The sequence below is a fragment of the Primulina eburnea genome, chromosome 12 (assembly GCF_022965805.1).
Source record: "Primulina eburnea isolate SZY01 chromosome 12, ASM2296580v1, whole genome shotgun sequence".
Taxonomy (NCBI): Eukaryota; Viridiplantae; Streptophyta; class Magnoliopsida; order Lamiales; family Gesneriaceae; genus Primulina; species Primulina eburnea.
Window position 1 is genome coordinate 37,341,188 of NC_133112.1, and position 12,476 is coordinate 37,353,663.

General features: G+C 32.8%; 1 protein-coding gene across 1 annotated transcript; it reads right to left on the reverse strand.

The window, feature by feature from the left end:
- Positions 1–9,513: 9,513 nt before the first annotated feature.
- LOC140807783 (heat shock cognate 70 kDa protein-like) lies at positions 9,514–11,829 on the reverse strand. The gene is made up of 2 exons (XM_073164747.1): positions 11,562–11,829; positions 9,514–11,176 (listed from the first exon to the last, which is right to left on the reverse strand). The coding sequence occupies exons 1-2, from the start codon at positions 11,773–11,775 to the stop codon at positions 9,537–9,539; spliced, it is 1,854 nt and encodes a 617-aa protein (XP_073020848.1). The 5' UTR covers positions 11,776–11,829; the 3' UTR covers positions 9,514–9,536.
- Positions 11,830–12,476: the final 647 nt, after the last annotated feature.

Below are 12,476 nucleotides of genomic sequence, written 5' to 3' on the forward strand. Positions count from 1 at the left end.
CCAAATTTTATGATTTTGTTATATATAGTGTAATAATTTTATTTAAAAAAATTCATTATAATAACATTAAAATATGTTAGAATTGTAAGTTTAAAAGTCATAAAAAAATATAATAAATTTATTTTTTAAATTACAAAGGAAACAAATTATTTTATGAACTATATCATAAAAATTTTCTATAAATTATAAGAAAAAAATCTTTAAAAAAAAAATCATGCTTGTTGCATAACTATTCAAGTATTAACAATCAAGTCGTATTATAGTTTTTTTTGGATCATCTTTCATTATCATGAATATTAAAATTATTGATATAAATGATAAATTAAAAATATATATAGAGTTAATTTTGAAGATGAGGGAGAGTAAGGGAGAGAGACAGAGGCGAGGTGAGCAATAAAGAAAGAGAGATAAATATGTGAGTTATAAATTTTGAAAGTCTATCCAAATCTTTAGGTTTTTTCAAAAATATTTTTTGACAAATTGTAGTAGTACTTTAGTATTTAATATTTGTATATCGATAAATTCCATGAAGTTAATAAAAGTACATTGACATTTTGAATACCTTTATACTTTTGTGGTGTTTTTAAAAGATATTGAATATCACTGGACTGTTAAAACTCTAAAAAATTTTATTTTGAATACCACTAAACTTTTATAGAGCATATTAAAGTCCTGATTAAATACATCTAGACTTTTAAAATCCAGAAAAATAATTAAAAGTATTCAAATATCCTACATTGAATACGAGGCCCTAATTAAATATCACAAAACTCTTGTGAGTTCATCTTACCAGTCAATTTTGTGTGACATATATTTTATTTGGGTTACTCATGAAAAAATATTATTTTTTATTGTAAATATGAGCATGGTTGATCCATATCACGAATAAAGACCTATGACATCGTCTGACAAATGACTTACTATTTAAGTATTTATTTTTACCAATATCATACAAGGTTATGTACTACAATCACCTCTTTTTCAAAATATGACATCTATATCACGGCTTGATCATCGATCCAACGACACATGCAGGTTTTAAATGTTTTGCCCGCATAAAATTTACGTCTTGATAATAATTTTATCCAGAATACAACAAACTAGATAATTTTATAAATTCTTATCTGTAATTGAAATATTCATTTTTAAACTATGTGAACAAGAGTACAACAAAATAGATATGGTAATTGAAATATATGTAAAATTTTGTCAAGTTTCTATGTTTTACAATTAACATTATTGTAAAATTTTGACATTTATATTTTCAATTTTTTTATAAGATATTGACATGGGCGTTGTCCTGCAAATGGATGTGCATTAAGTCATTGGACATGCATGTCTTTCTAAAAGGATATTTCCTATTTCACTCGGAACGTTTTATTTGAATATTTTTTTAAAAAAAAACAATAAATAGGGATTGATTGATAAAAGAGTGGAAAAGTAATATGAAAACAAAAACTGAACTATATAATTAGAACGGATGACAATTAAAATATAAAATACATGGGATGAAGAAGTAACTTTTTTTAAAAAAATATTATTTTAAGGTTAAGAATTAAATTAGCGTGTTTGTAAGGATTTAATTATGAATTTAATGATATGATCTACATTCTACATTGCTTTTAAATATTCTCCTAGGATTATGTGTTTTTTTTATGACATGTGAACACATAGTCGTTATCTTTCGGTGTACATTGGGTAAATCTCGGACTAATGTAATAGCTTGCAAATTATTTTAGTCAGATAAACTACATTGGGCAAGTTCTGTGCGACAAGCTTGCCCAAAAGGTGTTTGCATGAGGAATCAAACTCTTGATTATTGATCAAACGCTCATATACTCCATTAACTTGAATTCCCCATAGGACTATGTATTTTTTTGACTGAGCAGATCATAGATTTTAATTTAATATATGTAAATTTCACCAAATATGTTTTTATTAGCCTTGTTTTTTTATTTTTAATTGACCTCTCATTTATTTTAAAAAATACATATTCCTAAGCTTATAACAATATCTAAAACTCGAGTAGGATATATAGTTCCAAGTGTAAAACAATGTTTAAAAATGAGAATATCATATATTAAATTTAAAATTTTCATATATTTAATTATTTTACAAATTTGACATAGCTAGGTCATTTTATTCTTTAGTTATATTTCAATTTTCAAGTTACTTAATCCGCTCATTGCAATGCACATCCTAATTTAAAGATTCATGCCAAGTTATGATCGATCAATATTCACATTTTCCAGTTAGTAATTAATTATCAGCATAAATTATATTTATTGAATTATTTAACTAAATATTTTTTAATATAAATCAACTATTTATCGAGTAAGATTATACGTGTTTAATTGTAAATAAAAAAAAATATTCTTGCTCCAAAATTGTCCTCCCCACCAGGCAGTAAAATCCCCAAGTGGTGTTAAGCAATGAGTTGGATGCTTTGGAGTCAAACGACACTTGGACTGCGGTATTCTTACTGTTGGGATGTCGTGTTCTCGCACCCAAGACATAGCGGAAGCTTAAAATTTTTGTTCTTGGGCTTCGTGTGTTCAAAAACATTCATAGGGATAGCACAATTCTTCTTGGAAGAGGGTTGTTTGCCCGGGTGACTGATCTTGCCACGTCGTGTTCTCGTACCCAAGACGCAGCGGAATTTTAAAATTTTGTTCATGGGCGTCGTGTGTTCAAAAACATTCATAGGGCGTTTAAGATTATACATTTGCGTTCTTAACGCTTGAACTCCAAAATATTCCGATTTTTACGCGGAGATAGTCCTTATTATAAATCCCTACGAACGGCTTTTCTCTTGATTATCTAATCAGGTCCACGATCAAAGACTGTTTTCCTCGTTTGGTTTGCACTAAAAAATTTAAACGCTTTGTGCGTTGAGACTGCTGATTCCAAATTTCCAAAATCTGGAATCAGTGCGGCGTGGAAGAAAGCACTTGACCCAATTTTTTATTAAAAAATCCTCAAGGTGGCCGTGACTTTCACTTGGGAATTGGAGAGATTTTCCTTTTGTTTTTGTGTGCAAAAGTTCATCAACAAATAATGAGCCTTAATAGTGTATATATAGAGAGACTCCTAATCTAATTAGGAGTTCATCTCTCACAAAGACTCTAATAATTTCATTATATTTAAACTATCATATAATTAATATATAATATATTTATTAATCTATAATAATACATGATATAAAAATATCATATATACATATTTTATATCACTATATAAAATATATACATGTATATGTATATTAAATCAAATAACCCTTATTTAATTTATAAACTAACTCCTTGGTTAATTTAATTCTAGACCTCTCTAGAATATTTATGGGAATTTGTGCATATTAGTAGTCACCACTACTAGCACAATCATTTAATTAACGAATTCTCAGTTCACTAAATAAATTATTCCGAACTCATTATAACCCCGATTGACGATCCGAGAGCGTCGATATATCAAGGATATGAATCTTGTGCATATAATGAAAATCGAAAACTTCGAAAATCAAAATTTTCATTTGTCAAATTTAGAACTTACCATATATGGTAGTTACCATATTTGGCATTGCCAATTTTGTAAACTCCTTTACTAAAACAGGCAGTCTCAATTTCCTTCCTCAATTAGCAATCATACCAACTTGCATTTCTTTTATCCTATGGAATCAGCTCATAAACTCCTTTATAAGCTTCATCTTTGATCTCCAACAAACTATAGTCGCCAAATTCCAACTCCTTCAAATTTGACTATCTCAACGGGAACACAGAATCTGATACTTGTGTGACCCTCAATGATTCAGGGATACAGCCAGCTGTGGGTTCACTTCTCCATGTGATTCAGAAAAATATTTATTCTTATTTGGGTTTACCCTAGTTAACCACATTCATTTCATCAACTCCTTGATTAAGAATGTCAGAACTCATTTCTGATTGCACTCATACTACCACTAAGAATTTCTAGTAGCATCGCCCTATGACCCCCTAGGTATCACTGATAGTGCATGCAAAAAACTTTAGTCATGGTTAGCTACAGTACAGTCCCTTCAACACATATATCTCGATCGAATCTGCAACAATCGTTGGTATATTGAGAGTTGCATATGAATTCGATAACGATGTGATTTATCTTTGAGTCATAGCGTCATGGTATGCACAACTGAGGAAACACATTTTCAAACTGCACATGTCTTACTCTGGTCAGAGATTCCTTGCACTATTGACTTATTAGACTACATAAGATATCTTTACCCGTAGGTAAATGGTGAATCCCTGACTACAATGCATTTGCTCCTACGTATTTCGAACATACACCCAACCTCGTCACCTGATGACCCTCAATGGAGTCGGTAAATGAATCAAAGTGCATGCTAGTACATATAGCCCCTACATTGTCCCGGTTCAAATGACTAATGGTGTACAGCCATAACTGCGGACTATTCCACTTCGATAATTGAGAACTACTTGGACAGTCCGAAGGAGGGTTGTTCAGTGCATCATCATATGATCACTCATCCGTGTGAATGGACATCTCTATGCCCTGGCCAATGAAACATGGCGTTTACAAGTGATACTCACGGGAAATTTAGGGTCCGATTCCAGCAAGTGTCACTAGTCTAGACGTAAGTTTTGAAATTACTCTGAGCCTGAAATCACAAATAAAATCGTTAAGAGGGGGCCAGGAGGGTGTCCTGGCGTAGCCCCTCCGACGCTCAAGTCAGAGATTGAGGATATATGGGGGAGCAGCTAAGGGTGCTGCTGAAAACAATATTGTGAATCCAAAATCATATGCTTAAACCTGGTATTTATAGGAGAATACCTGGCTTTGTCATGAGCGGAGGGGCGGATTTAGTGTAGGGCTCGTGGCACCCCCAAAAAATTTTTTAAAAAAAATTTAGCGACGGTTTTAAGAAAACCGTCGCCATATAGCGACGGTTTTAGATAAATCCGTCGCAAAATAATCTAAGCGGCCCCCCCAAAAAATTCAAAAAAATTTTCTTAGCGACGGTTTTGACTAAAATCGTCGCAAAATTAGCGACGGTTTCTTATAACCGTCGCCTTATAGCGACGGTTTTTAATAAATCCGTCGCAAAATACACTAAGTGGCCCCCCCACTTTCGAAATCCTAGATCCGCCCCTGCATGAGCCATTCACCTGTGGGCCTTAGAGATGGGCCGGGAGTTTGGGCCGTATCTTGATGGTTTTATCCCTGGGGTATCAATGACAGATGCTAGTCTCGAGCTCGAGCGACCTTTGTCATTGTTTTATGCAGCTGATTCGACTAGGAACCTGTTTAGAATATACGGTGCACTTCTTAATGAGTTTCATGATCTTACGTTGCGACGCAGACTTAATGACACCTATTGTATATGCAAGGACTTTATCTATGCAACTTGCATGTGTATACATATAAAGTATAATGGCATAATCGAATGGAATTGTAAAATATTATTAAAATCAAGATCGTTTTACATCAGAGTCAATAAAGTCGGAGCCACAAGTTAGCTTGTTGGGCACCTACTCTAACATTTACATCAAGGCACACATTCCATTGGATGTAAATGGGTTTAATTTTGATGGTGCTCTTGAACGTCACAGGGCTACACCCAAGAAGAAGCATTGGTATCAATTAGATTTCAACAATGTGTTTCATTAGAGTATAAATTTCCGGGGGAGCCGATTACTATTGATGCAAAATTGGTGTGCAAACTAAATCGTTCTACCTACGGTCTCAAGCAAGCTTCAAGACAATGGCATTCTATGTTTCCCCAAGTGCTGTTTCAGCTTGGATTCACTCAATCGAAGTCTGGTTACTCTCTTTTTACAAAGGGCACTGGATCATCATGTGTTGCCTTCTTGGTCTATGTGATAATATTTTCATCACAAGACCCTCCATTGATGTTATCAGTTCAAAGATGTTTTAAACTTAAAGATCTTGGACATCTCCGATACTTAATTTATTGGTCTTGAAATAGCTCGAAATGATGGATTTCTTGCTCTTGCAATCCCCTCCAACTTCCACCAAATGAGGTTTTGGTTAATCATCGAATAAATGAAAGAATGATTGAATGATAAGGTGATTGACCGAGACAGAGCTCTGGACAACGGACTTTGATATGGAGATTGAGTCAATTGAACACGTGACTTTGTTCCGAGTATATTAGTTCACTTGGCTCATTATTCTTTACTAACCTTTTTTTTGCTTTTTTTGTCAACTCATATTATTGGATGCTGATCCTATTGTCTATTGTATCAATCTATTAAATTTAATATCATATTTATTATTATTTAATTCTCACTAAGTCCTTAAAGATGTAATCTCTCTATTTTCTTTATGTATTGTAATTTTCAGGGCCAGTAACCAGGAATTGGATAAAAAAAAGAAATGTCAGTGAATGATTCGTCAGTTGTTGTCTGAAGTATTTATAATAAATCGTTGTCCTTTTTTTTCTCTATTTTAATTTGATCTTGTAAAACTCCATCTTAATTTACTAGTACTTTGTATGTTTCGTCTCCGCTAATAAAGTTCTTTTAGCAGTTTTTTTACTGCCTACAATACTTCAAAAGGGAAAATATTCCAACATGGGGTATTATTAAGGAATGTCGCATTCCTTGAGGGCAAAGATTTGAATTGGGTGCAACAGAACGTATAATTCTCTCTTTCTGCTTCTTAGAATATGTGCCGACGTTTATTTTTTTCCAATGACTACCTTGTTGATATTTGGACATTCGTTTTTTAAACAAAATTGTGGACAAGAAAATTGTATCCATGTTCACATGTGCCATCCAATGTGAACTAGGCACATATGAACGTCCGCACTATCGTCCAAATGGTGGCTAGTAAAGTTTGAATTTTTTATTTGACTTTCACACTTGATGAATTTGCTAGATATAGAGCTCATTTGCTAGATAACTCATGCAAACTTTCTAAGCATTAGAAACTAAGAGAAAAAAGCATAAGAAGTTTTTTTTTTTGTTGAGTGTTGGGAGGTTATCTTATGTGGGTTACATAAAACATTTTTTCGATTATACAAGAGTTGAGATTGTGAGATATTGAATGTTTTGTTGTAAAAACTTGTAAAATTTCTCTCTGTTATTGAAGATTTGCAGTAGTTCCATAGACATAGCTTGTATTGATGAACCACGTAAATCTTTGTATTCTTGTTGATTGTTTTATTCCGCAAGTTTGGTATAATATTATCATCATGATCGACATCGCTTCGATGTAATCCACAACATACCTTGACGATGATCACCAAGGATATCATGTTTTTTTTTATCAGCATGGCTCACATGCATCGTAGCTTCAGGAGTAGTGACCATGATGATTGAGGAAGTGACCTTTGGCACATTCGAGTCATTAAAATAATTAGCCATATCTTTAACAAATCACATAATGAGTATACCAAATCTGTTTTAAGATCGTTAGCCAAAATAATGTAACCCATACATAATACATGAAATGAATGTGATTATTTGCAAAACAAAATTTACAACTTGATTTGAATATAAAAACAACCTTAAACACAATAGGTCTAGCATCGAATTAAAACAAAATAAATCGAGTATAAATTAATCCATTTTCTCCTGGAGTTGATGAATCTCACACTATAAAGAGAGTTTGTCTGTCAAAATTATTGCACCGATATATAGACAATCAAAAACTAACAGACAAATATATTGCAATGTATAAAAGAATAGTACCAGAAATATAGTCCAACAAAACTAATTTGTATGAGGAAAATAATGAAACTAACAAACCGATGCCTGTAACAAAATACGATTTTCTTAAAACAGATTAGTCCTCTTCACGCAGTGCTTGAAGATCAATACATTTATTTTCCATGATAGAACAGTTGGACTAGTAGCAAGTTAATCATCAATTCACTAATCTGATGAACTCAAACCAGACCTTTACTTTATCACCAAAACTCAACAGATGTCAAATGAAAAGATAGCAATATGATGTAAAAAAATGTTTGAGTGAGATTTTGAGCATGTGTTTTGTGTGTGTGGATTGAGAAAATAGACACATGATTATGAGCTCACAAAAGGTACATCAAAAGTCATTCAAGATTAATGTACAGAACCAAAAATCTACATTAACTCAAGAATGTGGACAGACAAAATCCACATTAACTTGAAAAATGTAGAGAGCAAAAAATAATATCACATTATATAATTTTTCGTTCAAACTTTAACTTAAATTCAATGTTCTAACATCTTGCTATAAGGCCATGCATGCACTGCTGTGAATAGGATAAGTACGTATAACGTAGTTTATGGAATCTATGCCTAGAACATTAATAACTAAATAATGTGGGGAAACGGAAAAAGTAAACCACAGTTTGTTTAATTTTCACACTGAAACAATGAATGTTAGACAAAATGAACAGTCACCGATTTTAATAGAGAGAAAGAGCTTTATTACTTGAAAAATGACATATGGAAGGACGTCGGAGAGCCATAACCGAACATGTATGATTGATGATTTCAACTGTGGAAAAATACAAGAAAAAAGCACTGATTACTTGGGAGAGAATATATATATATTGGTTTTTGAAATTAATGAAATTGTTTATTATTATGAAAGAAAATATTTTTCTTCGTCCGCCGACTTGTTCAATTAATAGTTTTGGGTTATTAAATTTTTAAAGTTTGGTTATAATATACTAATTTTTAATTTTTATCTATTTTAGTTCAATTTTTGATGTGACAAATGAAAGTCAACAATTTTTAATTCTACGTCCCAATTAAGTTATGATCCATATATATTCACATTTTCCAATAAATAATTAATTACTCTGATAACCAAATTAAATTAACTAATTACCGAGTAAGTAGACAATCATCTGATTTTGAATTTTTTTAAAAAAATATCAATTTAATTATGAATTATGCATCATAATTCAATCCAAATCAAAAACCAAAATTCGTCAAACTATGCATAATACCGCTTATGCACTCTACGGAAAATACCCTATGACAGCTTATTATTATCGTAACAATTTCTATTTAAATTTAAATTTATATATATTTTTATATTTCTTTTGGTTAGTTGATGGATTAATTAGTTATCATATATAATTGAATTAAAATATTATCATTTACATATATCATATTTATATTGATCAATTGTCAAAAAAATGAGAAAATTGTAATTTATCATTTAATCCCATATTTATTTATATCATAATAAATAATCATATTTGAGATTGCTTTAATTAATTGTTTTCAATAAAGTTTACATTCTCTTAAAAATGAGCTCATATCTTCTTCTTTTATTTTTAAATATCATAAGATCTTACTATAAATAATTTATGTATATAGATGATTTTATTACTATTCTAACTAACAATCAATTATCCCCGTTTAGTGATAAGTAAAAGATTTGGAATCATATTCCCAAAAAAGGTAAAACTAAAGAAAATCAGTCGAATTATGCATGCATGATAATTCCAAAGCAAAAAATACGTCCAATTAGGCAAAATACTTGCAAATCAAAAAAACACTGCAATCTTTCAAGCTAGATCAGAATGTTGTGCATTTTGTTATAATAGGATTCCACATGCTCTCCAACTCCTTCCTTTTATCTTCGAACACGTCGGCTCCGGCGAATTTGTGTTCTTCCAGCCACCAGATAGCACATCTGATATCATCTTCTATCTTTTCAGCATCCGTAACTGGTAATTGGAGAGCATGCTTTTTGTTCATGACAGTAGCTCTGGTGCTATAAACATATTCCTCCAAGAGATTCTTTGCCTTGAATATATTTTTAAGCTCCTCGTCTTCGGACTTAAATCTCTCGGCTTCTTCCAACAGTACACTAATCTCATCCTTGGACAACATGCCTTTCACATTGTTGATAACGATGCTGTTTGCATTACTGGTTTTTTCGTCTTTGGCAGAAACAATCAAGATACCATTACAGTCGATATCAAAGCACACCTTTAATTTAGGGACGTGCCTTGGTGCAGGAGCAATGCCAGACAAGACAAATGTATCCAACAGAATGTTATCACTTGCTCTTGCCCTTTCACCCTCGTACACTGAAAACGTGACAGCTGTTTGGTTATCGAAACGAGTGGTGAGCATCTTTTCCGTTTTAGAAGGAACTGTGGTGTTACGGGGAACTACTACATACATTTCATCATCTGTAACACTCACACCAAGAGACAGAGGGGTGACATCCCACAACACCAAGTCTTGAATCTCTTGATTACCCTGACCAGTCAGATTCGCTGCTTGAACCGCTGCACCAAAGGCTACAGCCTCATCAGGGTGAATACATTTGCACAACTCCTTGCCATTAAAGAAATCTTGAAGCATTTGTTGCACCTTTGGAATTCTAGTAGATCCACCAACAAGCACCACGTCGTGGATACTTTTCTTGTCCATCTTGGCATCCTGCAAACACTTTTCGACATGGCCAACACATTCCTGAAACAAGTCCATGTTTAACTCCTCAAATTTGGCACGACTTAGTTTAGACTCAAAATCGATGCCATTGTACAGACAATCTATTTCAATGGTTGAATGTGCCATAAAAGATAGATTCCTCTTTAGCCTCTCGCAAGCTGTCTTCAACCTTCCCAATGCTCTTCGTGTGCTACTTACATCCTTTTTGTACTTTCTCAAGATCTCGTCCACAAAATAGTTCACCATTCTATTATCAAAATCTTCTCCTCCAAGGTGTGTGTCACCCGCAGTTGACTTAACCTTGATGACATTGTCAAACATTGTGAGAAGTGAAACATCAAACGTGCCACCACCAAGGTCGAAAATAAGCACATTCCTTTCGACGCTAGACTTTTTATCAAGACCGTAGGCAATGGCAGCAGCAGTAGGTTCTACAATGATGCGCAAGACATTGAGCCCAGATATTGTTCCAGCATCCCTGGTCGCGCGCCGTTGTGAATCATTGAAATAGGCCGGCACAGTAATAACCGCGTCTCTTACTTGAACTCCAAGAAAAGCTTCGGCGATCTCCTTCATTTTTGTGAGGACCATGGATGAAATCTCTTCAGCAGCAAATTGTTTCTCTTCATCTTTGTAGGTAACCACAATCATGGGCTTGTCTTCATGACCAGAAACGACCTTGAATGGCCAATGCATCACATCTTTCTGCACCAGAGGGTCGCTGAATCTCCGGCCAATCAATCTCTTCGCATCTGCAAAAGCAAATTATTTTGTAGAAGAATTACATATTCAGATACCATACGAGCAAAACTCTCATCACACAACGCAGTTTCTTTTTTATCCTACAGCCCCGCAAATCGTACAATATTATACGTGCACATAAATATATGCAGATCATTATCCAGGCACCAATTCAAGATGATGATAGTTAACAAGCAAACCAAAAAAAACGTAAGATCGATACGGAAGCAAAGAAAAGTCCAAGGCCACAAATAATTGTCAGTGTAACATATTTCACTCTTCCCAAAATCAATCGCCTCATAGTGAATGCAAAACTAGGGAGTTTTCTGCAGAAACATAAAGCCGAATAACTCAGTATAACCGTGAAAGAAAAAAGTGGGAACAACCACATCTTACCAAAAACAGTGTTGGTTGGGTTCGCAGCTGCCGCATTCATGGCTGCGTCGCCGATGAGTCGTTGAGTTTCATTGAAAGCTACACAAGAAGGTGTGATGCGGTTGCCCTGATCATTGGGTATGATCTCCACCCGATCATGGCGCCACACGGCCACACACGAATATGTTGTTCCCAAATCGATCCCAATCGCCGGCGTTTTGCCTTTTCCGGACATGGTAATCTGCCACAGTACTGCTAGCTGCTTAATAGATGAGTACTTATCAAATTCTAGGTTCTTGTTGTTTCTACAGTGAGCATAATTATCAGTCACTTGCTTTAATCAATAATGCACGCAATTCCATACACGCTAATCGATTTTTATGAACAATATTTTTTATAAGTTAAATTAAATAAGATAATTTGTTTTGTTTTAATAATTATATCAATAAAAATAAAAATCACTGTCGAAAAAATGAAATTTCGCAATATGCAAAATGGATGAAAGTAGCAATATCAACATAAACATTCCAAACCTACATAAAAGTATAAATAATGATGAGAATAATTCAAAAAAAAAATAGATAATGATATGATTGAAAGATAACGATAAGATTGTTATAAGAAATATTGATAATATTTTGAGAGACGGATTATTTTTCATTTCAATTTTAAAAGTAGATAATGATAATATTATTTTATAATATGTATATAAAGTTATTATTTAAATATTTTTTTTAAAAATAGTTATATAGAAAAATAAAATTACAATTTAATTATTAAAGTTATATAATAAAGATATAATTGTAATTTTTAATAATATTTTGTTAAATTATCTAAAAATTAGTTAGTAATTATTATTAATATATATTATGCTAATAGTTCGTAAATGTAATTAGGGAAAGGGTTAATTGGGTATCAGTACATTTTGAAAAAGAG

Bases quoted from the DNA above. Each gene is read 5' to 3' on its own strand.
- LOC140807783 (XM_073164747.1), bottom strand. From the start codon at position 11,775: ATGTCCGGAAAAGGCAAAACGCCGGCGATTGGGATCGATTTGGGAACA. The intron at 11,177-11,561 runs GTAAGATGTGGT...TTGCTTTTGCAG, and splicing joins CCCAACCAACACTGTTTTTG to ATGCGAAGAGATTGATTGGC.